Source organism: Capricornis sumatraensis, chromosome 2 (genome assembly GCF_032405125.1).
Source record: "Capricornis sumatraensis isolate serow.1 chromosome 2, serow.2, whole genome shotgun sequence".
NCBI lineage: Eukaryota > Metazoa > Chordata > Mammalia > Artiodactyla > Bovidae > Capricornis > Capricornis sumatraensis.
The window spans coordinates 129,670,885-129,698,625 of record NC_091070.1 but is presented as its reverse complement, the minus strand read 5'-3'; the positions used below and the strand labels follow the sequence as shown (position 1 = coordinate 129,698,625).

At 36.9% G+C, this 27,741-nt stretch overlaps 1 protein-coding gene and 1 non-coding gene across 3 annotated transcripts in view; one reads left to right on the top strand and one right to left on the bottom strand.

Moving 5' to 3' along the window:
* SYCP1 (synaptonemal complex protein 1) overlaps positions 1–27,741 on the top strand; it is a 133,761-nt gene that overhangs the window by 32,729 nt on the left and 73,291 nt on the right. For both annotated transcript variants that reach the window (XM_068965526.1, XM_068965525.1), the window contains exons 12-15: positions 7,014–7,108; positions 7,642–7,826; positions 9,148–9,215; positions 14,058–14,119. In XM_068965526.1, coding sequence (XP_068821627.1) covers positions 7,014–7,108; positions 7,642–7,826; positions 9,148–9,215; positions 14,058–14,119 — 410 coding nt within the window. The remainder of the gene's footprint in view (positions 1–7,013; positions 7,109–7,641; positions 7,827–9,147; positions 9,216–14,057; positions 14,120–27,741) is intronic.
* On the bottom strand, positions 11,014–11,120 carry LOC138074695 (U6 spliceosomal RNA). Its single transcript, XR_011144517.1, has one exon. It is a non-coding gene; the product is annotated as a U6 spliceosomal RNA (small nuclear RNA).

The following is a 27,741-nucleotide window of genomic DNA, read 5'->3' as shown; positions in this document are numbered from 1 at the left end:
TTCCACAAGACTGGGGAAACAGACTCTTGGAGGGCACAAACAAAACCTTGTGTGTGCACAAGGACCCAGGAAAAAGGAGCAGTGACCGCACAAGAGACTGAGCCAGACTTGACTGTGAGTTTCCAGGAGTCTCAGGCAGAGGCATGTGTTGACAGTGGCCTGCAGTGGAGTCAGGGGCACTGACTATAACAGTCCTGGGAGCCGGTGTGTTAGCATAAGTCTTTTTGAAGGAGGCCATTACCATCATTACCCCTACCATAGTTTGGCTTCAGGCCAAACTACAGGGAGAGAACACTGCTCCGCCCATCAACAGAAAATTGGGTTAAAGATTTACTGAGCATGGCCCCGCCCATCAGAGCAAGATCCAGATTGCCTCAAAATCAGTCCCTCCCATCAGGAAACTTCTATAGGCCCCTTATCGTTATCCATCAGAGGGCAGACAGAATGAAAACTACAATCACAGAAAACCAAGCAAACTAATCATATGGATTACAGTGTTGTCTAACTCAATGAAGCTATGAGCCAAGCTGTGTAGGTCTACCCAAGACAGACAGATCATGGTGGAGAGTTCTGACAAAACGTGGTCCACTGGAGAAGGGAATGGAAAACCACTTCAGTATTCTTGCCTTGAGAAATCCATTAACCGTATGAAAAGGCAAAAAGATATGACACTGAAAGATTAACTTCCCAGGTTGGTTGCTGCCCAATATGCTACTGGAGGAGTAGAGAAATAGCTCCAGAAAGAATAAAGAGGCTGAACCAAAGCAAAAACAAAGCCCAGTTCTGGATGTGACTGATGATGGAAGTAAAGTCCAATGCTGTAAAGAACAATATTATATAGGAACCTGGAATGGTAGGTCCATGAATCAAGGTAAATTGGAAGTGGTCAAACGGACGATGAATAGAGTGAACATCAACATTTTAGGAATCAGTAAACTAAAATGGGCCGGAATGAGCGAATTAATTCAGATGACCATTATATCTACTACTGTGTGCAAGAATCCCTTAGAAGAAATGGAGTAACCCTCATAGTCAACAAAAGAGTCTGAAATGCAGTATTGGGTGCAGTCTCAAAAATAACAGAATGATCTCTGTTTGTTTCCAAGGCAAACCATTCAATATCACAGTAATCCAAGTCTATGCCCCAGTCACTAATGCCAAAGAAGCTGAAGTTGAATGGTTCTGTGATGACCTACAAGACCTTCTAGAACTAACACCAAGCAGAAAACATGTCCTTTTCATCTAGGGGACTGGAATGCAAAAGCAGGAAGTCAAGAGATACCTGGAGTAACAGTCAAGTTTGGCCTTGGAGTACAAAATGAAGCAGGGCAAAGGCTAACGGAGTTTTGCCAAGAGAACAGACTGGTCATAGCAAACACTCTCTTCCATGAACACAAGAGACGACTCTACACATGGACATCACCAGATGGTCAATACTGAAATCAGATTGATTATATTTGCAGTTGAAGATGGAGAAGCTACAGTAAGCGAAAACAAGACCGAGGGCTGACTGTGGCTCAGATCGTGAACTCCTTATTGAAAAATTCAGACTTATATTGAAGAAAGTATTGAAAACCACTAGGCCATTCAGGTATGACCTAAATTAAACCCTTATGATTATACAGTGTAAGTGACAAACAGATTCAAGGGATTAGATCTGATGGTGTGTCTGAAGAAATATGGACAGAGGTTTGTAATGTTGTACAGGAAGTGGTGGTTAAAACCATCCCCAAGAAAAAGAAATGAAAAAAGGCTGAGGAGGGCTTACAAATAGCTGAGGGAAGAAGAGAAGTGAAAGGCAAAGAAGAAAAAGAAAGATATATCTATCTAAATGCAGAGTTCTAATGAATAGAAAGAAGAGATAAGAAAGCCTTCCTAAGTTATCAGTGCAAAGAAATGGAAGAAAACAGTAGAATGGAAAACACTAGAGGTAGGAAAGACTCTTCAAGAACATTAGAGATACCAAGGGAATATTTCATGCAAAGATGAGCATGATAAAGGACAGAAATGGTATGGACCTAACAGAAACAGAAGATATTAAGAAGAGGTGGCAAGAACTATACCAATAAGATCTTATGACCCAGATAACCATGATGATGTGATCACTCACCTAGAGCCAGACATTTTGGAATGTGAAGTCAAGTGGGCCATCACTACAAACAAAGCTAGTGGAGGTGATGGAATTCTAGTTGAGCTATTTCAAATCCTAAAAGATGATTCTGTGAAAGTGCTGCACTCAATATGCCAGCAAATTTGGAAAACTCAGTAGTGGCCACAGGACTGGAAAAGGTCAGTTTTCATTCCAATCCCAAAGAAAGGCAATGCCAAAGAATGTTCAGACTACCGTATAATTACAGTCATCTCACACGCTAGCAAAGTAATGCTCAAAGTTCTCCAAGCTAGGCTTCAACAGTACATGAACCGAGAATTTCCAGATGTTCAAGCTGGATTTAGAAAGGCAGAGAAGCCAGAGATCAAATTGCCAACATCCACTGGATCATAGAAAAGCAATGGAATTCCAGAAAATCATCTGCTTCATTAACTATGCTAAAGCCTTTGACTGTTGGATCACAACAAATTCTTAAAGAGATGGGAATACCAGACCACCTTACCTGCCTTCTGAGAAATCTGTATGCAGGTCCAGAAGCAACAGTTAGAACTGGACATGGAACAATGGACTGGTTCCAAATTGGGAAAGGAGTACATAAGGCTTATATTGTCATCCTGCTTATTTAACTTCTATGCAGAGTACATCATGCGAAATGCTGGGCTGGATGAAGTGCAAGCTGGAATCAAGATTGCTGGGAGAAATACCAATAACCTTAAATATGCAGATGACACCACCCTTATGGTAGAAATTGAAGAGGAACTAAAGAACCTCTTGATGAAGGTGAAAGAGGAGAGTGAAAAAGCTGGCTTAAAACTCAACATTCAAAAAACTAAGATTATGATACCCAGTCTCATCACTTCATGGCAGATAGATGGGCAATCAATGGATACAGTGAGACTTTATTTTCTTGGGCTCCAAAATCACTGCAGATGGTGACTGCAGCCATGAAATTAAAAGACGCTTGCTCCTTGGAAGAAAGCTATGACCAACCTAGACAGCATATTAAAAAGCAAAGCTTTACTTTGCCCAGAAAGATCCATATAGTCAAAGCTATGGTTTTTCCAGTAGTCATATATGGATGTGAGAGTTGGACCATAAAAAAAGCTGAATGCTTAAGAATTGGTGCTTTTGAACTGTGGTGTTGGAGAAGACTCTTGAGAGTCCCTTGAACTGCAGGGAGATCAAACCAGTCAATCCTAAAGGAAATCAGTTTTGAATATTCATTGGAAGGACTGATGCTGAAATCTCAATACTTTGGCCACCTGATGTGAAGAACTGACTCATTTGGAGGGACCCAGAAGCTCAGAAAGATTGAATGCAGGAGTAGAAGGGGACAACAGAGGATTTGATGGTTGGATGGAGTCATGACTCGATGAACATGAGTTTGAGCAGGCTCTGGATTTGCTAATGGACAGGGAAGCCTGGGGTGGTGCAGTCCACAGGGTCGTAAAGAGTAGGACACGACTGAGCGACTGAACTGAACTGAACTTATTGTACAAGTTTAATTCTTGAACCTCTTACCTTATACAGTCTTTGAGTTTTCATATTTTTTTCTCACTTCATCATAATTTCAGATCAAAATCCAGCTTTGCCAGGACTTGTGAATTCCTCAAGGCAAAATCAGTTTTTGTGCTTATGTTATTTCTCCAAGTTTCTATTTTGCCTTCAGTTTGTGACGGTTAATTTCATTATTTTTTCAGGAGTTTAATGATTTTAATGTTCTTAATATTTGATCCTGAATTTTTTATTCCGTTTTAGAGGTGTGTTTGTTTAAAATGACATACCTCACTATTACTCCAATAGAATTTTCAGTTTCAATTTTATATGTCATTTCTACATAAGTTTTAGTTTTTGGATATCTTCCTTATTTCTTTTACCTTTTTTGGTTTTAATTAAAAAAAATCTTTTGGCTGTGCTGCATAGCATGTGGGATCTTCGTTCTCTGATCTGGGTTTGAGCCTGTGTCTCTTGCATTGGAAGCATGGAGTCTTAACCACTGGACAACTGGCAAAATCCCTTCTTTTAGTTTTTAAAAATGATACACAAAACTTTTTATTTTTTTAATCCAGTAATTACAGCCAGTAATCCTAACATCTGAAATCTTGCAATCAGGTCAAAGTTTGTCTTTTTTCTGCTGACTTTTCTTGTAGTAGTTAGTATTCTGTTTACTCTTGTGGTTTTGATTGTGAAGTCCTATAATTTCATCTGTGGAAATTCTTTAAGGGCTGAGATGGAGGTATATTTTTACAGAGAAAATTTACTTTTATAGCTTCCAGGATTCTGGGGACCTTAAGGGAACTTCAAATTAAGTTTTGGCTTAGAGATTTTTAGTATTTTTAAGCAGCATATATTCTGTTCCCACACATGCCTAACTACTAGTTTGTGATTATGATTTCACAGAGGAGACACTTATTAATAGACCATTGTAAAATAGTATTGTAATAGATAGTCTTTAGTTATCATTTCCCTCTCTCCAGATATTCTTTCCCTAGAATGGAGCACTAACACCTTCATTTCTACACAGATTTTGAGATTGGAAGTTTTTAAAAATATAAGTCTGAAACATTATTCTGTTGCTTGACATCTTTTATTGTTTTTCATGACTTAGAAAGCACATACTTCTGAGCAAGTTATGTGAATCCTATTATGACTTTGTCATTATTTTTCAAATCATATCTAATAGCAGATATTATGATTTCTCTCTTGTGCTTGTTTCATGCTGATGAAATACATTTCTAGACTTCAGAATGTTTATCCTATCCCTCTGTTTTTTGACTTTGTATATGCTCTTTTGTATCTCTTGTGATTTTCTTTCCTGCCTCAGCTCCCGCTACTTTTGTTAATTGTTACTGGCTTTCAAATATTTTAACTCAGCTGTCACTTTCTGGAAGCCTTCCTTGAACTTTCCCTCTCCTACGTCTGTCTCCCCTTACTTCTAACACTTATTGGTCTTATTAGGCTTAGGTACCACCTCTGTATTTATTCCCAGAATTGCTCATGAGTACTCATCAGCACTTATTTTTGATTATTTGTCTGCTTGCCCAGTAGTTCCAGTTTCTGTATACATCATATCATCATCACCATAGTCATAATAGTATTTAACATTTTACTGTATGCTAGACACTGTGATTAAATGTTTTAAGTTGCATTATCTTGTGTAATCCTAATAGGAACTCTTTGAAATATCATTAACTGTCATTTTCCATGTGGGAAAAGTAGGGAGCAGTTGGTTAAGTATCATGCCCATGTGTAGGTAGCTAGTAAAAGGAAATAGAATAATTCGAACCCAGGGATGAGCATGAGCTTCTTACTGTTTGTGTTTTTATGAGATTTAAAAGTGAATGCACACAGATAAAGCATAAAAATAGCACCCGACACTTAGGATTTAGTAAATATTAGCTATCAAGTGAAGTTATTTTTTCATAGTATCTAAATAAGTAAATGCAACAATTTAGAAAAATGTAAAACAGAATAGTAAATGATAAAATCATGAACAATTTCACCATTAGGAGATAAATTGCTTTTGAACTTTTTGTGTGTTCTTTCCTTTCACATGTGCTATTTATATAAATGCTGTTTTTAACTTTCCCTTTTTATTCTATATTTTATGGATGTCCAAATGAGTAATAAATAAACAGCTATATCATCATTTACAGTGGCTACATGGTATATCATTGTATCACCATAGTCTAATCTGTCTCCTTTTGAATATTAAGGTTGTTTCCTAATACATGTGTGAGTGACTGAGTGAGTGATAGTCACTCAGTCATGTCCTAGTCTTTGTGACTCCATGGACTGTAGCCCACTGGGCTCCTCTGTCCATGTATTTCTTCAGGCAAGAGTGCTAGAGTGGTAGCCATTCCCTTTTCCAGGGGATCTTCCTGACCTAGGGATTGAGCTCGGATCTCCTGCATTGCAAGCAGGTTCTTTACTGTCTGAGCCACCAGGGAAGTGCTTCCAGTGCTTCAGTTCAGTTCAGTTCAGTCGCTCAGTCGTATCCGACTCTTTGTGACCCCATGAATCACAGCACGCCAGGCCTCCCTGTCCATCACCAACTCCCGGAGTTCACTCAGACTCACATCCATCAAGTCAGTGATGCCATCCAGCCATCTCATCCTCTGTCGTCCCCTTCTTCTCCTGCCCCCAACCCCTCCCAGCATCAAAGTCTTTTCCAGTGAGTCAACTGTTCGCATGAGGTGGCCAGAATACTGGAGTTTCAGCTTTAGCATCATTCCTTCCAAAGAAATCCCAGGGCTGATCTTCAGAATGGACTGGTTGGATCTCCTTGCAGTCCAAGGGACTCTCAAGAGTCTTCTCCAACACCACAGTGCAAAAGCATCAATTCTTCGGCACTCAGCTTTCTTCACAGTCCAACTCTCACATCCATACGTGACCACAGGAAAAACCATAGCCTTGACTAGACGGACCTTAGTCAGCAAAGTAATGTCTCTGCTTTTGAATATGCTATCTAGGTTGGTCATAACTTTTCTTCCAAGGAGTAAGCATCTTTTAATTTCATGGCTGCAATCACCATCTGCAGTGATTTTGGAGCCCAAAGAAATAAAGTCTGACACTGTTTCCCCATCTATTTCCCATGAAGTGATGGGACCGGATGCCATGATCTTTGTTTTCTGAGTGAAGAGGAACTAAAAAGCCTCTTCCAGTGCTTAGCTATTACTAAAAAATGTAGCACTAAAACCCCTATATGTTTGAGTGCTTGGGCAATAACAATTTTGATGGTCAACAAAAGTTGATGATGACCAATATTAGTGAATGTATATTTGCATAATTCTCGCTCAATTTGGAGTATGTAATGTAAGAAAAAATAATTGTTACAAATAATTTGTTTCCTTGGTTTGTATTTTCTATTAAGTAAATATCTATTTACAACTTTCTCTTTTAGAATTACAGAATGAAAACTTAAAAGAATCAAATGAGAAGCAGGATCATTTGACATCAGAACTAGAAGATATTAAAATGTCTTTGCAAAGAAGTGTGGTATGATTTTAAAATAATTAATTTCTAGTAACTCTCACACCATCCATCAGTCAACAAATATTTATTGAATGCTAATACTATGTACAAGGCCTTGAAGCTTTAAATAGAGAATATAGACTCTCTAAGTGCTTGTAGTTTAATAGAGACATTTGATAAAAACACATCAAAAGTATACCTAAAATGCAAGACTATACTAGGTATCAACATGATTCAGACAAAAATTCTACAATATTTCTAAGAATTGAAAGAACACTATAGACTGGATTGGTTAGGAAGATTCCATGGATAGGCTGACTATAAATGGGCTCTGGAGCAATGCTGAATTGAAATGACTAGTGGGTGGAGCACTCCAGATTGGTCAGTGTGGAGTAGAAGAGGGTGAGACGGTAAGGAAAGACTGGGGTCAGAGGGATGATGGGGTGGAGGTAAGAGGTGAGAGGCAGCAAATTACAGAAAGCAGGTGAATTCAGCTTTTTTTTTTTTCTTCTTAAGCTCTTGGTTCATAGCTTTTGTTTGCATTTTATTTCATTTAGAATGCTCAAATGGCTTTAGAGGAAGATTTGCAGATAGCAACCAAAAATATATATCAACTCACTGGAGAAAAAGAAGCTCAAATGGAAGAATTTAATAAAGCTAAAGCTGCCCATTCATCTGTGGTTACTGAACTTAAAACTACTATCTGCAACTTGAAAAAATTATTGACAACAGAACAGCAAAGGTAAAGTTACTGCTTATTTAGCTGAATAAAAAACAATTTACTTCTAATATTCAGTGCCATTTTCTATTCATTGTCAACTGACTTGTAATTCCTATAATAACTGTAACCAAGTATCTTTTTGTATATAAAGTGGGAACACATTTAAAGAATTTGTATTGGGTAGGCAGGTATCCTAGGAAAAGAGAGAAGGTATTCTCTAGGATAGTTCCTGTGCATGCTTTTCATAGAGTTAAGCCATATAGATAAGCTTCTTCCCGATCCAGGAATCGAACCCAGGTCTCCCTCATTGCAGGCAGACGCTTTACCATCTGAGCCACCAGGGAAGTCTTAAGCAATATAGATAAGTTCATAAGGACTGATGCAGTGATATGACATATTTAGTTAAACTGTGGGTTATTATAGAAAAATAACTTCCTAGGTTGTTGATTATCTTACTGGGGTCTGTAACTTTCATTCTGGTATATAAATTTAGCAATTAGCCTGGTCCAAAGTAGTTACTCAGACATTTTAAATGAATCAATGAATATGGTTAGATATATATAAAATATTGATTTGTATTTAATTTAAATTGTTTTTCTAAAACTTGAGTTGAAAACCTCATCTGTTTTTTGCTACTTTGTATTAAGGAAGTGTTTATACAAAGTTGTGTTATGAGGCCTACATAGTTATTTTTGACCCATTAGTATAAGGGTTAATTAATTCTGGAGGATGAAAGAACAAGCTTCTTTATGAAGTCTTGACCTGGGCCTAGCGGAGTTTCTTCTCTACTGCTTATGTATGGTGAGGGAAGAAGAGCTAGATTTTCTGGTCCATTTACTCTTGAGTATTCTTGATTGACCTATCCAGGTGATTTTCAGATTTTCAACTTTTAAGTGACCTTATACGTAATTTGTCTTATAGATGAGGAAATGGAAAACTAGAAGAGTTAAGTGAATTGTGTAATTCTCATATTTATATTGTTCCTAAGGCAGAATTCAATATAATAGTAGTTATATACTAAAACTCTTTCAAAGTTCTAAGATGTATTAATTTGATTATCATTAATAGCTAAGAGATAAATTATGATGATAAGCTGTGAGGTTTTACGTAGATTTAATTAATATACAACTATGTATGTATATTAATGTAATATCTTATTTTGACATGTTACAGTATCCAGCCAAAGTAGATTGTCAAGAAATGTGTAATAATTGAATGAATGAATCTATAATAAACTATGTCATTGCTAAATTGCACCAGTTTTAATTACTAGATGAATTATGACTAAAAAAATATTTTACATTGATTTTACATTTTACATTGAACTAATATGTTTTACAAGATTGGAAAAAAGTGAAGATGAATTGAAAGTACTTACCATGAAACTTCAGAAGAAATCAAGTGAACTGGGTAAGTTTTAGAGAATAACATATGTACCTGATAATATTAGCCAATTTTAAAACCATCAACATTATTTCAGAATAAAATATAGTTTCTCCTCTGTCATTTACCAATAGTGATTATTTGATAACTACTAATTTGATTTTTGAAAGAGAAATTTAAATCTTAAAGACTTATTCAGATTCATTACACAACTCATAAATATCAAGAACTGTAAGGAGCCTAAGAGATATTTTTGTGGTTTTTTTATTTTAGGATCCAGGGATCTTAATAATTCTTAGTGGGAAATGTCTATTACATTTTAATTGAATTTTGAAGTTTCATTGAGTAGTCATGTTGGATTATGAACTATTAACAGGAAACCGTGCCCCTGTTTTATCAAGTGGTATTGTTAATATTCAATTTTCATGGCCAAAAGTGAGAAATTTGTAGTTGTTTTGTGAGTTTATGACATTTAATTAGCTAATTCTAAAAACCCTATATTTCATATTTACAAAGCTTCATATCTATAATTGTGGAGAATTAGAAACGTATATATTTTTCCCCAGTTTGAGTAAAAACAATTATTTTTGTAAATTAAAATAAATCATGGATTGGCAATTGTTTTTCTAGAAATCTCTATAACTTTCTGTAATCTTTATTATTAACTTTGAATATATTTAGTGCCTTTCTTTCATGGTTTTGCTTTTCTTCACTAATTGTTGATTCTTGATTACTCATCTAAGTGTTTGAGAATCCATATTTACTCACGTGTTTGTTACAGTCTGATTCTTTTGATTATGGGGAGAGATGGGAGGTTCTGTAAGGAAGGGTGGGCTTTGTATTACATAACTTGTCTTTTGGTTACAGAGGGGGCTTCCTGGGTGGCTCAAATGGTAAAGAATCTGCCTGCAATGCAGGAGACTCGGGTTTGATCCCTGAGTTGGGAAGATCCTCTGGAGAAGGGAATGGCTACCAACTCCAGTATTCTTGCCTGGAGAATTCCATGGACAGACGAGCCTGGTGGGCTATAGTCCATGGGGTTGCAAAGAGTTGGACATGACTGAGTGACTAACACTTTGGTTATAGGGAATGCTTATGTTGCTTAGAGTTTACGAGCTATTAGGGGTAGTGTCATGTCCCTTTGGCTCTAATTCCCAGAATGCTTGATTTAACCTGAGGTGGACTGTGTGGCTGGGCATGTGGATACCTGGTATAGTTGTTCACATAGCCTGATAGAATTAATATGGGTTATCCCCCTTCACTCCCCAAAGATTCTTCAACATTTGAGTTTGTTAATGTTAGACTGCCTAGTTTTGTTAATTCATATATGTATTTTTTCTTTTGCACTTTTTATTTTGTATTGGGGTATAGCTGATTATTCCCCAACATATATTGAATCCACCTGCAATGCAGGCAGTACAATGCAATATTGAATCTGCCTGCAGTCCAGGAGACCCTGGTTCAATCCCTGGGTTTGGAAGGTCCCCTGGAGAAGGGCTAGGCTACCCACTCCAGTATTCTTGAACTTCCCTTGTGTCTCAGCTGATAAAGAATCCTCTTAGAATACAGGAGACCTGGGTTCGATCCCTGGGTTAGGAAGATCCCATGGAGAAGGGACAGGCTACCCACTCCAGTATTCTGGCCTGAAGAATTCCATGGACTGTATAGTCCATAGGGTCGCAAGGAGTCGGACACGACTGAACGATTTTCACATAGCTGATTAACAGTACTGTGATAGTTTCAGGTGAATAGTGAAGGGTCTCAGCAATACATATACATGTATCCATTCTCCCCTAAACCCCCTCTCATCCAGGTTGCCACAAAAAAAAATATGGAATGCTTCACAAATTTGCATATCATCCTTACTTAGGAGCCATGCTAACCTTTCCTATGTCGTTCTAATTTTGGTATACATGCTGCTGAAGCAAGCACTATATGTATAATTTATGGGATTGGAAGTGAGTGTGGACACATGCTTAGTTCGCAAACATTGAGTTTTAAAAAATTAACCGTTTTACCTAAAATGAATCTTTGTGGTTAAGTAAGTTTCACATGTGACAGGTTTTTCTTTTAGACTCTATATTGGAATTTCATATTTTGTAGATTTTTCTTAGAGACTTTGGGCAGTTATTACAAGTTCCTTGTTTGTTTTTAATGTACAGAGTCTGGGAAATTTTCAGTCAATCTGTTATGTCTCCAGTAATTAATAACCCTTCAGAGTGAGAAAGGATAGTGTTTCAGGTATAATAAAACTTTAAGTGACAGCTAGTAGGCTGGAGTCCATGGGGTCGCTGAGAGTCGGACACAACTGAGCGACTTCACTTTCACTTTTCACTTTCATGCATTGGAGAAGGAAATGGCAACCACTCCGGGGTTCTTGCCTGGAGAATCCCAGGGGCGGAGGTGCCTAGTATAGTAGGCTGCCATCTATGGGGTCACACAGAGTCAGACACGACTGAAGCGACTTAGCAACAGCAAGACATCATTTGGGAACTTTGTAGATATTTTTTAAAATGTAAGAAAGAAAAAACAGGAGGTTTGAACTGGGAACTTTTTAATTCATTACCTTAATGCTGAATTCATGGAAGTATAAACGGAAAAGCATTCTAAATTGTTATTATTTAGGATGATAAGAAGGAAGAGTGTTTGTAAAGAAAACAAGAGTAAGAGTTAAGGAAACAGAAAATCTTAAGAATGCCAGGTCTTGAAAATTGATGGGAGACAAGTAAGAGAGTGACTAAGAGTGTCAAATGCTGAAAGCTCCACAATGATAAGGACTGAGAATTTCACCACAAAATGGGTGTTGGTGATCTTTGAGATCATAATTAATGAAGATGAGCTTTACTTTTGCATGGGATTAAGAAAGAAATGTAGATAAATAATAACAATTAATGATAACAATAGATAATAACACCACTTTTGCATGGGATTAAGAACAGGAAGCAACAGTTAGAACTGGACATGGAACAACAGACTGGTTCCAAATAGGAAAAGGAGTACATCAAGGCTATATATTGTCACCCTGCTTATTTAACTTATATGCAGAGTACATCATGAGAAATGCTGGACTGGAAGAAACACAAGCTGGAATCAAGATTGCCGGGAGAAATATCAATCACCTCAGATATGCAGATGACACCACCCTTATGGCAGAAAGTGAAGAGGAACTAAAAAGCCTCTTGATGAAAGTGAAAGAGGAGAGTGAAACAGTTGGCTTAAAGCTCAACATTCAGAAAACAAAGATCATGGCATCCGATCCCATCACTTCATGGGAAATAGATGGGGAAACAGTAGAAACAGTGTCAGACTTTATTTCCTTGGGCTCCAAAATCACTGCAGATGGTGATTGCAGCCCGGAAATTAAAAGACGCTTACTCCCTGGAAGAAAAGTTATGACCAACCTAGATAGCATATTCAAAAGCAGAGACATTACTTTGCCGACTAAGGTCCATCTAGTCAAGGCTATGGTTTTTCCAGTAGTCATGTATGGATGTGAGAGTTGGACTGTGAAGAAGGCTGAGCACCGAAGAATTGATGCTTTTGCACTGTGGTGTTGGAGAAGACTCTTGAGAGTCCCTTGGACTGCAAGGAGAGATCCAGCCAGTCCATTCTGAGGGAGATCAACCCTGGGATTTCTTTGGAAGGAATGATGCTAAGGCTGAAACTCCAGTACTTTGGCCACCTCATGTGAAGAGTTGACTCATTGGGAAAGACTTTGATGCTGGGAGGATTGGGGCAGGAGAAGAAGGGGACGACCGAGGATGAGATGGCTGAATGGCATTACTGATTCGATGGACGCGAGTCTAAGTAAACTCTGGGAGTTGGTGATGGACAGGGAGGCCTGGCGTGCTGCGATTCATGGGGTCACAAAGAGTCGGACACGACTGAGCGACTGAACTGAACTGAACTGAAGAAAGAAATATAGATAGGTAACAAATGGGAATTTGGCTACTTTTTAATTTTGTATTCAAATAGGTTTTTAGATAGGATATGGGGAAACTGAAGATTCTGCTATAGAGTCAATATATGTTCATAATAAAGCAACTGAAGTCTTACAGGAGATGGAAATGTTGAGATCCAGAACAGTGGTCAGAGTTAGCTTGAGAAAAGTGAATTAATTCTCCTTTTAAGTTTGATTGAAAGGCCACATATTTAGATAATAGTGAGTTGAAGGTACAGATACGGGCTGTGTGACTTCATTTTATATAGATCCATTGCTTAGTTTGTTTAATGAACTTTGGGCTCATTTGGTTGTGGAATTAATTTTATAGAAATGGTACTACTAATATATGCCCATTATTATTTTGCATCTGATCCATTTGCACGTCCTCTGTGCTTTACTGTGCTCCAACTGTATTATTTAATTAATTGATGCTTTGGAACTGTGGTGTTGGAGAAGACTTTTGAGAGTTCCTTGGACTGCAGGGAGATCCAACCAGTCAGTCCCTAAAGGAAATCAGTACTGAATAATCATTGGAAGGACTGATGCTGAAGCTGAAACTCCAGTACTTTGGCCACCTCATGCGAAGAACTGACTTATTGGGAAAGACCCTGATGGTAGGAAAGATTGGAGACAAGAGGAGAAGGAGACGGCAGAGGATGAGATGTTGGATGGCATCACCAACTCAATGGACATGAGTTTGAGTAAGCTCCAGGAGTTGGTGATGCACAGGGAAGCCTGGAGTGCTGCAGTCCTTGGGGTCGCAGAGTCAGACACGACTGAGCGACCAAAGTGAACTGACTGAATTGTATTAATTCATCTCTTTTGGTTTTTCCTTTTCAAGTGCTATTCTTACTTCTTGTCTCCTTTCCTATTTTTTAAATCTACTTTTAACACATTTAAATTCTTTTGCTTTTTTTTTTCTTTAGAAGAGATGACCAAGCTTAAAAATAACAAAGAAGTAGAACTTGAAGAATTGAAAAAAATCTTGGTAAGTATATAGGTTCTCTTATTTCTATGTAGCAGTTATTTTTCAAAATAGTATTAAATCCAATGACTTAGATTCTCATAGAGTTTTATGGTAGCTTTTTCAGCTAAAATATTTTCTAAAATTATATTTGGTTTTAGCAAAGCCACATTTCTATCTCTGTCAATTTTTATAGTACATTTTGATAACTGTCTTGGTCAAAGTATTTATATTATTTAAGCATGTGTTGATAGTACATTTAAGTGAGATCAAATGTGTATATTCTGTAGCTGATTGTAAATTTGGTGTGCCTTTGTTACCTTTGAGACACCAAGCTGCAATTTTGAGAAAGATATATATGATATATATTCAGTACCTATGTTTAGTGTTCAGGTAGAATCACATTTATTTAATGAATTTCTTAGGATAAGGGCTTCATTGTGTTTTAATTGATTATAATGTGTAGATCATGGGTTGGTAAACTTTTTGTAAAGGACTAGATATTAAATATTTTAGGCTTTGTGGCTATATAGAGAATGTTAATTTTCTCCTTCCCCTCCTTTTTTTCTTCTTTTATTTTTAACAATCTTACAAAAATATAGGAAACATTCTTTTTTTATTTTTTAAATTTAATTTATTTATTTTAATTGGAGGCTAATTACTTTACAGTGTTGTATTGATTTTGCCATACATTGACATGAATCTGCCCCGGGTGTACACATGTTCCCCATCCTGAAGCCCCCTCCCACCTCCCTCCCCATACCATCCCTCTGGGTCATCCCAGTGCACCAGCCCCAAACATCCTGTATCATGTATCGAACCTGGACTGGCGATTTGAGGAAAGATTCTTAATTCAAGGGCCTGCAAAAGAAGATTGTGGGCTGACTTTGTCTTGGAGGCTGTAGTTAGCTACCTTTGCTTATAGAAGACAATATTGTTTATGATTACAGATATCTGATTTTGGGTTTAACCTGTCACATCTCTACCTGATTTTGCAACTCCTGATTCTTCCGTCTCTTGGCAAGCACTGTTTCCAAATGCTTATCCTTTCTTCAGCGAATTGCTTTCATTATTTTTGCAAATAATATTTGCATTTCTTTCAAATTTGATAATATAAACTTATACTTCAAGACTCAGCTTAAATATTAATTCTTTAGAAATCTTTCTTGACATTATTAAATAGTTTAGGTCTCCATGTTGTTGTTTAGTTGCCAAGTCATCCCCAACTCTTTGCAACCCCAAGGACTACAGTATGCCAGGCTTCCCTGTCCCTCATCATCTCCTGGAGTTTGCCCAAGTTCATATCCATTGAATCAGTGATGCCATCCAATCATCTCATCCTCTATATTCCTTTTTTTAAAAAAATTTTTATTTTTACTTTATTTTACTTTACAGTACTGTATTGGTTTTGCCATACATTGACGTGAATCCGCCACGGGTGTACATGAGTTCCCAATCCTGAAACCCCTCCCACCTCCCACCCCATATCATCTCTCTGGATCATCCCCATGCACCAGCCCGAAGCATCCTGTATCCTGTATCGAACATAGACTGGCAATTCGTTTCTTACATGATAGTATACATGTTTCAGTGCCATTCTCCCAAATCATCCCACCCTCTCCCTGGTCCCTCAGAGTCCAAAAGTCCGTTCTACACATCTGTGTCTCTTTTGCTGTCTTGCATACAGGGTCATCATTACCATCTTTCTAAATTCCATATAGATGTGTTAGTATACTGTATTGGTGTTTTTCTTTTTGGCTTACTTCACTCTGTATAATCGGCTCCAGTTTCATCCATCTCACTGGAACTGATTCAAATGTATTCTTTTTAATGGCTGAGTAATACTCCATTATGTATATGTACCACAGCTTTCTTATCCATTCGTCTGCTGATGGACATCTAGGTTGTTTCCATGTCCTGGCTATTATAAACAGTGCTGTGATGAACATTGGGGTACATGTGTCTCTATATTCCTCATCTCTTTCTGCTTTAAATCTTTCCCAGCATCAGAGTCTTTTCCAATGAGTCAGCTCTTTGAATCAGGTGCCCAAAGTGTTGGAGCTTCAGCTTCACCATCAGTCCTTCCAATGAGTATTTCAATGAGTATAGCAGTCTGAATTTTTCCTTTTATAGCACTTACCACAAATGAAATTTATTTTGGTATAATTATTTACAGCTTTATTTGCCCTTTAGAGTCTCCTTTACGTAGTACAGTAGATGGTACATAGTAGGTGGTCAGCAGATAAAACAGTGGAATACTCCAATAAGAGCTAAGCACCCATGTCTTGGTTGGCCTGTAACCTCAGTACTTAGCACAGTGAATGATGCTTTGTAAGCATTTTACAAATATTCATTGGATAAATTAACAGTATAGTATTACTTTTATATTCCCACAGGGACAGGGTTTGGTTTAGGGCTTTGTTCTATTTGAGCAGCTATAGACATAGTTTGGGGCTCCCCCAGTGGCTCAGTTGGTAAAGATTCTGCTTGTAATGCAGGAGACCCAGGTTCAATTCCTGGGTGGGAAAGATCTCTTGGAGAAGGAAATGGCAACCCACTCCAGTATTCTTGCCTGGAGAATCTCATGGACAGAGGGGCCTGGTGAGATACAGTCCATAGGGTCACAAAGAGTCAGACATGATGGAGCATCTGAGCAGAGAGAGACATAGTTAATAGGGCTTCTCTGGTAGCTCAGCTGGTAAAGAATCTGCCTGCCATGCAGGAGACCCTATTTCAATTCCTGGGTTGGGACTATCCCCTGGAGAAGGGATAGGCTACCCACTCCAGTATTCTTGGGCTTCCCTTGTGGCTCAACTGGTAAAGAAACTGCCTGAAGTTGGGGAGACCTGGGTTTGATCCTTGGGTTGGGAAGATCCCCTGGAAGAGGTCATGGCAACCCACTCCAGTATTCTTGCCTGGAGAATCCCCATGAACAGAGGAGCCTGGTGAGCTACAGTCCATGGGATTGCAAAGAGTTGGACCTGACTGAGCTCCTGGTCTTGTTTTTGTTGACTGTATGGAGTTTCTCCATCTTTGGCTGCCAAGAATTATAATCAATCTGAATTTGGAGTTGACTATCTGATGATGTCCATGTGTAGAGTTGTCTCTTGCATTTTTTCTTCGCAAAATTCTGTTAGCCTTCGCCCTGGTTCATTTTGTACTCCAAGGCCAAACTTGCCTGTTACTCCAGGTATCTCTTGACTTCCTACTTCTGCATTCCAGCCCCCTGTGATGAAAAGGATATCTTTTTTGGGTGTCAGTTCTAGAAGGATTTGTAAGTCTTCATAGAACTGATCAACTTCAGTTTCTTTGGCATCAGTGGTTGGGGCATAGACTTGAATTACTGTGATGTTGAATGGTTTGCATTGAAAACAAACAGATAATTCTATCATTTTTGAGATTGTACTCAAATACTGTACTTCATACTCTTTTGTTGACTATAAGGTCTACTCCATTTGTTCTAATGGATTGTTGCTCACAGTAGTAGATATAATGGTCATCTGAATTAAATTCTCCCTTTCCTGTCTATTTTAGTTTACTGATTCCTAAGGTGTCGATGTTCACCCTTGCCATCTCCTGCTTAACCACATCCAATTTATGTTGATTCATGGGCCTAACATTCTAGGATACGATGCAGTACTGCTCTTTACACTATCGGACTTTACTTTCATCACCAGACACATCCATAGCTGAGTGTCATTTCCACTTTGGCCCAGCCACTTCATTCTTTCTGGAGCTATTGCCCTTTGTTCTAACCCAGTAGCACATTGGACACCTTCTGATCTGAGGGGGAGGGGTTTATCTTCTGGTGTAGTATCTTTTTGCGTTTTCATACTGTCCATGGGGTTTTCTGGGCAAAAACAGTGGAGCTGGTTGACATTTCTCTCCTCAGGGGATGACTTTTTTTGTCAGAACTCTTTACTGTGGCCTATCTGTTTTGGGTCACCCTGAACAGCATCGCTCATAGCTCCTTTGAGTTATGCAAGCCCCTTCGCCAAGAAAAGGCTGTGATCATGAAATAATCACACTTAAATTCAAACAGTCATTCAAAGGTAATAATATAATGGTATCAAGGTCAATAAAGGGTTAGTTCATAGTGTAATTAGATATGAACAATTTAGGGGCTTCCCAAGTGACTATGTGGTAAAGAATCTGTCTCAGTGCAAGAGGGCACGGGACACGTGGGTTCAATCTTGAGTCTGGAAGATCCCCTGGAGGAGGAAATGGCAACCCACTCCAGTATTCTTGCTTGGAAAATCCCATGGACAGAGAAGCCTAATAGATTCACAAAGAGTTGGATATGACTGAGTGACTGAGCACAAACTATTTCGAGAATTTAGGAGAGGCTTTTTTGAAAAAGTAAAGATTGAATTGAAATCCAGAGAAGGACAAGAAGTATTTATCAGGTATGGAGAAATTTTATATACAAAGATCCTTTGATAGGAAGGAGTGCAGTGAATACAACATGGAATGAAGGGGAGAGTGTGGTGCAAAATGAGGCTGGAGAGGTGTAGGAGCCTAGTAATTTATGGCCTTTTAAATCATATCAGCAGAATTTTAATTTATTCAACTGTAATGAGAAGCTGTAAAGAATTTTAGCAGAGGTTGACTCGGTCAGATTTGCATTTTGAAAGTCTCATTTGGTTTGCAGTATAGAGAATAGAATATATTAAGATAGAACAGTTATAAATAGACAGACAGTCATAGGATTCAGAGAAGAGAACTTAGGCTGGGAGATGGTGGTCTTAGTGAGGAATAAATAGATGGTTTTGAGAGATATTTAAGATTTAAACACCTTGGATTGATATAGAGTTATAATACCATTTGTTGAAAAGACTGTTCTTTTTCTTTGTGTATGTATTTACTGTTTATTTATTTTTGTCATACCAAGCGGCTTGCAGGATCTTATTTTCCCAACCAGGGATTGAACCCACGCTCTTGGCAGTATGGAGTGCTAACCACTAGACTTCCGAGGAATTCCCAAGACTCTCCTTTTTGTGTTGAGTTACTTTTGCATGTTTATTAAAAAAATTAAATTATTTAATTAAACTATATATGTGCAGATCTATTCTGGGGCTATTTCTGTTTCATTGATTTTTGTGGTTTAGCCATTCGCCAGTGTTTGGCTTGCTGTAGCTTATTATAGTGAGTCTTAGATTTGGGTAATGTGATTCCTCCAGCTTTATTATTATTTTGAATTTAATTTTTTTGGATGTAGTCTGATTACATTGAAACTGTTACTCTAAAGTCTGTCCTTGGAGCAAGTGCACACACATGTGCATGTGCACACACATATGCTTAAGCACACACATGATTCTTACTAACTTACACACATGCACCTCATCCAGCTGAATGAATCCCTTTTATCTTGCCTTCTATCATTTTCCTTCTTTACTTCCCTTCCTCACCATCACCCTTCCATCAGACACTGTCTCAGCCTAGCTATTGCCACCCATTTCACCTGAATCCCATCCTTATTTCTCTTTTTCCACAAGGCAGACTCTTTGGTTGTAGGGGTAAGGGGGAAATGACTCTGAAATTACCCTGTGTATATAAATTTTATTTTAAAAATTGTATTGTGCTTTATTTTTATTCCAGTTTTCTTGAAATTTGTCACACAACAATATATAAGTTTCAGGGGTACAAAATAATGATTTGACTTACATACATCACAATACATTTATATCCATCATCTCAGACAAATACAGATTAAAGAGATTTAAAAAACTTTCCTTGTGATGAAAACTCTCAAGATTTATTCTCTTAACAGCTCACATATATAACATATAGCAGTTTTAATTATATCGTACATTACATCCCTAGTACTATTTATTTTATAACTGAAAGTTTGTACCTTTTGACAGCTTCATCCAACCTATCATCCCCTCTTGTTTCCCCCACTTCCATAACCATAAATCTGATCTCTTTTTTTAAGAGTTTATTTTTGAAGTATAAGTGACCTAAAACACTATGTTAGTTCCTGTCACACACCAGTGATTTTATATTTATAAACATTTCAAAATGATGACTGTGATAAGTCTAGTTACAACATGTCACCACACAAAGATATTACATGGGTATTGACTATATTATCTTCCCATGTTGTGCTAGTGGTAAAGAAGCTACCTGCCAGTGTAGGAGACATAAGAGATACAGGTTTGATCCCTGGTTTATGAGGATCCATTAGAGGAGGGAATCCAGTATTCTTGCCTGGAGAATCCCATGGACAGAGGAGCCTGGCAGGCTACAGTCCATAGAGGTGCAAAGAGTCAGACACAACTGAAGCTACTTAGCATATATTCTCCACATTGTACATTTTATACCTGTGATTCATCTATTTGCAACTGGAAGTTTGTACGTCTTAGTCTTTCTTGCCTATTTCTTTCTGACCCTTAAATCTGTAATCCATTTTGAATTTATTTTTGTGCATGATATGAGTGAGTAATCCAGTTTGATTATTTCCCATGTAGCTGTCCTGTGTTCCCCATACCATTTATGAAAGAGGCTGTCTTCTCTCCATTGTATTTCTTGCCTCTTTTGTTGTTCATTAATTATGTTATAGTATGGTGGAAAGTGCCATTGGTATTTTGATAGGAATGCAATGAATCTGTAGATTGCCTTAGGTAGTATGGTCATTTTAACATTAATTTTTGAGTCCATGAACATAGTGTATCTTTTTATCTGTTTTTTGGTTGGTTTCAATTTCTTTCATTAGTGACTTATAGTTTTTCAAGTAGAGATTTTTTTCTTCTTACAATTTTTCCTAGGTATTTTATTCTCTTTGATGTGATTGTAAATGGGGTTGTTTTCTTATTTTTTCCTTCTGATAGTTTGTTGTTAGTCCATAGAAATGTAACAGATTTCTGTGTATTAATTTTGTACCTCCAACTTTACTGAAATCTTTGAGTTCTAGTAGGTTTTTGGTGGTGTTTTTTAGGATTTCCTGTTTATGGTATCATGTTATCTGCAAACAGTGACAGTTCTATTTCTTCCTTTGTAATTTGGATTCCTTTTATTCCTTTTCCTTTTATGATAGATGTGGTTAGGATTTTCAGTTCTGTGTTAGAAAGAAGTGGTGATAGTGGGCATCCTTGTTTTATTGCTGATCTCAAAAGCAATACTTTTAGCTTTTGATCATTGAGCATGATATTAGCTGTGAGCTTGTTATATATGGTCTTCACTGTGCTGAGGTATGTTCCCTCTATACTCACTTTCTGGAGAATTTTTAGCATAAATGGATATTGAATTTGTCAAAAACTTTGTCTGCATCTATTGAGATGATCATATGATTCTTATTCTTCAATTGGTTAATGTGGCATATCACATTGATTTGCAGATAGTGAGCCATCCTTGTATCTCTGGGATAAATCCCACTTGATCATGGTGTATTTAATGTATTATTGAACCTTGTTGCTGTTCAGTTGCTCAGTTGTGTCCGACTCTTTCTGTCCCCATGGACTGTAGCATGCCAGGCTTCCCTGTCTTTCACCATCTCCCGGATCTTGTTCAAACTCATGTCCGTTGAGTCGGTGATACCATTCAACCATCTCATCCTCTGTCATCCCCTTCTCCTCCTGCTTTCAGTCTTTCCCAGCATTAGGGTTTTTTCCAATGACTTGGCTCTTCACTTCAGGTGGCCAAAGTATTGGAGCTTCCCCTTCAGCATCAGTCCTTCCAATGAATATTCAGGATTGATTTCCTTTAGGATTGACTGTTTTGATCTTTTTGCAGTCCAAGGGACTCTCAAGAGTCTTCTCCAACACCACAGTTCAAAAGCATCAATTCTTTGGTGCTCAGCCTTCTTTGTGGTCCAGCTCTCACATCCATACATGACTACTGAAAAAACCATAGCTTTGACTATATAGACTTGGTTTGATAATATTTTGCTGAGGATTTTTATATCTAATTTCATCAGTGATGTTGGCCTTTAATCTTCTGTTTTTGTGACATCTTTGTCTGGTTTTGTAAATAGGGTAATACTGGCCTGGCACAATCAGTTTGGAAGAGTTCCTCCCTTTGCAGTTTTTTAGACTAGTTTGAGAAGGACAGGTTTAATTTCCCTTTAAATGTTTGGTAGAATTCATCTATGAAGCCATCTAGTCCTAGACTTTTGTTTGTTGGAAATTTTAAAAATTAATAATTCAGTTTCATCACTGGTAATTGGTTGGTTTATAGTTTCTATGTCTACCTGGTTCATGTTTAGAAAATTGTACATTTTTAAGGAATTTGTCATTTTCTTGTAGGATATCCATTTAATTGGCATTTAATTGTTCATAGTAATCTTTCATGATCCTTTGTATTTCTGTGGTATTGGTTGTATTTCTTTTTTATTTCTGATTTTGTTCATTTGGGCCCTCTTTTTCTCTTGATGAACCTCCTAAAGTTTATCAACTTTACCTTTTCATTACCAGCTCGTGGTTTTGTTGATCTTTTCTATTGTTGCTTTAGTCTCTCTTTAAAATTTAGCTCTGATTTTTATGATTTTCTTTCTTCTAGTGAGTTTTCTGCTTCCTTTGAGTGTCGGTTAGGTTACTTGAGATTTTTTGTTGTTTCCTGAGAGCTAGACTTGTACCACAATAAACCGCCATCTTAGAACTGAGTTTGCTGCATCTCTTAGATTTTGGATTGTTGTTTTTTCATTTTTATTTGTCACTATGTATTTTCTGTTTTCTTCAGTGATCCACGGTTGTTTGGTAGCATATTGTTTAGTCTCCACATGTTTGAGGATTTTTTCCCTTGTAGTTTTTTTCTTTGTAGTTGATTTCTAGACTCATAGTGTGATCAGAAAAGATGCTTGATATGAATTGAATTTTCTCAAATTTACTGATAATTTTTGTGGCCTAGCATGTGGTCTGTCTTGGAAAATGTCCCATATATACTTTAAAAGAAAGTATATTCTACTGATTTTAGATGGGATGTTCTTTATAAATATGTTAAGTTCATTTGGTCGAATGTGTCATTTAAGCCCATTGGTTTTCTGTCTGGATAATCTGTCTATTGATGTAAATGGGGTTTTAATGTTCTCTGTTATTGTGTTACTGTCAACTGCCCCCTCTATATCTGTGAATTTGCACTATGCATTTAGATACTTCTATGTTGGATGCATATATATTTATAATTATTACATCATCTTTTTGATTAATTGCTTGGTCATCATGTAATGTACTTTGTCTTTTGTAAGAGTCTTTGATGTAAGTGTTACCCTGGGTTACTTTTGATTTAAATTTTCATGGAATACTTTTTTCCATCCCCTCACTTTTAGGCTGTGTCTTTAGATCTGAGGTGAGTCTCTTATAGGAAGTATATATATATAAAAGATGTAAGTATATATATATATCTTTTTTTATGTTCACTCAGATACTCTTTGTCTTTTGTTGGGAGAATTTAGTCCCTTAGTCCATTTCACTTAAAGTGATGATTATTAGGTATGTTCTTATGGACATTTAAAATATTTTTTTTAGTTTTTTCCAAAGTTAAACAGGTTTATTTTTGTAAAACCTATCAGAGCTTTCTTTTTTGTTGTTGTTAAAGTATAGTTGATTTTATAGATTGTGCTACTTTGAGGTGTACAGCAGAGTGATTTAGTTTTTTTCAGATTATATTCCATTGTAGGTTATTATAAGATATTGAATATAATCCCATGTGCTGTACAGTATATCCTATTGATTATCTGTTTGTTTGTAGTAGCTTGTATTTGTTAACCTCCTACGCCTAATTTGTCTCTCCCACTTCCTTCTCCCCTATGGTAACTCTAAGTTTGCTTTCTACATTTGTGAGTATGTTTCTGTCTTGTATATACATTCGCTTGTATTATTTTTTAGATGCCACATATAAGTCATATGATATTTGTAGTTCTCTGACTTTTTTACTAAGGTCCATTCATTTTGCTGCAGATGGCAGTATTTCATTCTTTTTTATGGCTGAGTAGTGTGTGTGTGTGTGTGTGTGTGTGTGTGTAGACATCTCTTAATCCAATCATCTATCGATGGGCACTTGGGTTGCTTCTGGGTTTCCTTGTCTTGGCTGTTGTAAATAGGGTGGCTGTAAACATTGGAGTGCATATATCTTTTTGAGTTTGTGTTTTAGTTTTTTTGGATATGTGGCGAAGTGGAATTGCTTCAACATTTGGTAACTTTTAGTTTTTAAAGGAACCTCCATACTGTTTTGCATAGTGGCTGCATCAATTTATTCCCACCAACAGTGTACCAAGGTTTTCTTTTCTCCACATCCTTTCCAACATTTGTTATTTGTAGACTTTTTGATAACAGCTATTCTCATAGTTGTGAGGTGATATTTAGTTGTGTTTTTGATTTGCATTTCCCTAGTGTTAAGTTATGTTGAGCATTTTTTCATATGCCTGTTAGCCATTTGGATGCATTCTTTGGAAAAATGATTACACAGATCTTCTGTCCATTTTATGATTTGACTGGTACGATATTGAGTTCTATGAGCTGTCTGTATCTTTTGAATATTAACTTCTTGTCAGTCTATCATTTGCATATATTTTCTTCTATTTTGTAGTTTTTCTTTTTGTTTACTAGATGGTTTCTTTTCCTGTGCAAAAGCTTTTAAGTTTACTTGGGTTTCATCTATTTATTTTTGCTTTTTTTGCCTTAGGGGCTATCTAAGAAAATATTGCTTATGATTTATGTCAAAAAGTATCCTGTCTATGTTTCCCTCTAGGGATTTTATGGTTTCTAGTCTTAATATTTAGGTTTTAATCAATTTTGCATTATTTTTATATATGGTGTTAGAGAATGTTTCTAACTTTATTATTTCACATGTAGTTGTCCAGTTTTCCCAGCACCAAAGAGACTGCCTTTTCTCTATTGACTCTTTTATTATAGATTAATTGACAGTAGGTGTGTGGATTTATTTCTGAGCTCCCTATTTTGTTTCATTCATCTGTGTGTCTAGTTTTGTGCCAGTGGCATACTGTTTTGATTACTTAGCTTTGTAATATCATCTGAAGTCATTGAGGATGTACCTCCAGCTTTGTTCTTTTTTTGCCCCCAGGATTTCTTGACAACTCATGGTCTTTTGTGGCTCTCTATATATTCTAAGATTACTTGTTCTAGTTCTGTAAAAAATGTAATGGGTATCTTGATAGGGATTATATTAAATCTGTAGATTGCATTGGATGATATGGTCATATTAATAACAATAATTCTTCCAATCTAAAAAGTGTTTCTTTTTTTAAAGTATTTTTAATTGGAGGATAATTGCTTTATAATTTTGTGTTGGTTTATATCGTACAGCAATGTGAATCAGCCATAAATATACATATATTCCCTCCCTCTTGAATCTCCCTCCTGCCCTTCCTGTTCCACCTCTCTATGTTGTCAAAAATCACTGGGCTGAGCTCCCTGTATTATATAGCAGCTTCCTACTAGCTATCTGTTTTACACATGGTAATGTATATATTTCAGTGTTACTCTCTCAATGTGTCCCATGGTCTCCTTCTTCTGATGTGTCCACAAGTTCATTCTCTATGTCTATGTCTCTGTCGCTGCCCTACAGATAGGTTCATCAGTACCATTTTCTAGACTCCATATATATGTGTTAATATTTATTTTTCTCTTTCTGACTTATTTCACTCTGTATAAAGGCTGTAGGCTCATCTATCTCAGTTCAACTGACTGAAATTCATTCCTTTTTATGACTGAGTAATATTCTATTGTATATACACCACAATTTCTTTATCCATACTTCTGTCGATGGACATCTAGGTTGCTTCCATGTCCTGGCTATTGTAAATAGTGCTGCAGTGAACATGGGGGTACATGTGTCTTTCTGAATTATGAGTCTATGAGGATATCTGCCCAGTTGTGAGATTGCTGGGTCATGTGGTATTAATACTTATATTTCTAGGTTTTTAAGAAATCTCCATACTGTTCTTCATAGTGTCTGTATCAATTTACATTTCCACCAACAGTATAAGAGGGTTCCCTTTTGTCCACATCCTCTGTAGCATTTATTGTTTTTAGAATTTGATGATGATAACCATTCTGATTGCTGCGTGGTGACACCTCATTGTGGTTTTGATTTGCTTTTCTCTAACAAGGACCAGTATTGAGTATCTTTTCATGTGTTTATTGGGCATCTGAATATCTTCTTTGGAGAAATGTCTGTTTAAGTCTTCTGCCCATTTTTTTTTTTCCATTGGGTTGTATGTTTTTCTGATATTGAGCTGCCTGAGCTGCTTGTATATTTTAAAGATTAATGCTTTGTCAATTCTTTCATTCACAATTGTTCTCTCCCATTATGAGGGCCATCTTTTCAGCTTGTTTATACTTTCTTTTGTGGTGAAAAAACTAAAATTTAATTAGGTCACATTTACTTGTCTTTATTTCCATTACTCTAGGAGGTTGGTCATAGAGGATCTTGCTGTGATTTATGTTAAAGAATGTTCTGGCTATATTTTTTGCTAAGAGTTTTCTAGTTTTGGGCCTTACATTTAGGTCTTTAATCCATTTTGAGTTTATTTTTGTGTATGTTGTTAGGAAGTGTTCTAATTTCATTCTTTTACATATAGCTGTCCGTTTTTCCTAGCACCAATTATTGAAGAAGCTGTTTTTTCTCCATTATATATTCTTGCTTCCCCTTTGGAAAAGATAAGGTGTACATTGGTGCATGGGTTTACCTCTGGGTTTTCTATCTTGTACCATTGGTCTTTGTTTTAGTGCCACTACCATGCTGTTTTGATGATTGTAGTCTGATGTCAGGAAGGATTATTCCTCCGCTCCATTCTTCTTTCTCAAGATTGCTTTGGCTATTTGGGTTCCTTTGTGTTTCCATATAAATTGGCTTCCCTGGTGGCTCAGGTTGTAAAGAATTTGCCTGCAATGCAGGAGACCTGGGCTTGATCCCTGGTTTGGGAAGATCTCCTGGAGAAGGAGATGACAACCCACTCCATTATTCTTGCTTGGAGATTTCCATGGACAGAGGAGCCTGGTGGGCTCTAGTCCATGGGATTTCAAAGAGTTGGATGTGACTGAACGACTAACACACACACACACACATATGAATTGTGAAATTTTTTGTTCTAGTTCTGTGAAAAATGCCATTGGTAATTTGATAGAGATTGCATTGACTCTGTAGACCGCTTTGGATAGTAATTTTCACAATATTGGTTCTTTAAATCCAGGAACATGATATATCTCTCCATTAGTTTGTGTAGTCTTTGATTTCTTTCATCAGTGATTTATAATTCTACATACAGGTCCTTTGTCTCCTTAAATAGGTTTATTCCTAGGTATTTCACTTTTTTTGTTTCAGTGGTGAGTGGGATTGATTCCTTAATTTCTCTGTTGATTTTTCATTGTTAGTGTATAGGAATGCAAGAGATTTCTGTGTATTGATTTAGTATCCTGTGACTTTACTAAATTCATTGATTAGCTTTAGTAATTTTCTGGTGATATCTTTAGGGTTTTCTATGTATAGTAACATGTTTTCTGCAAACAGTGAGTGTTTTACTTCTCTTTTTCAGTTGGAATTCCTTTTATTTCTTTTTCTTCTCTGATTTCCATTGCTAGGACTTCCAAAATTATATTGAATTATAGTGGCGAGGGTGGACACCCTTGTTTTATTCCTGATCTTAGAGAAAATGTTTTCAGTTTTTCACCTTTGAAAATAATGTTTGCTGT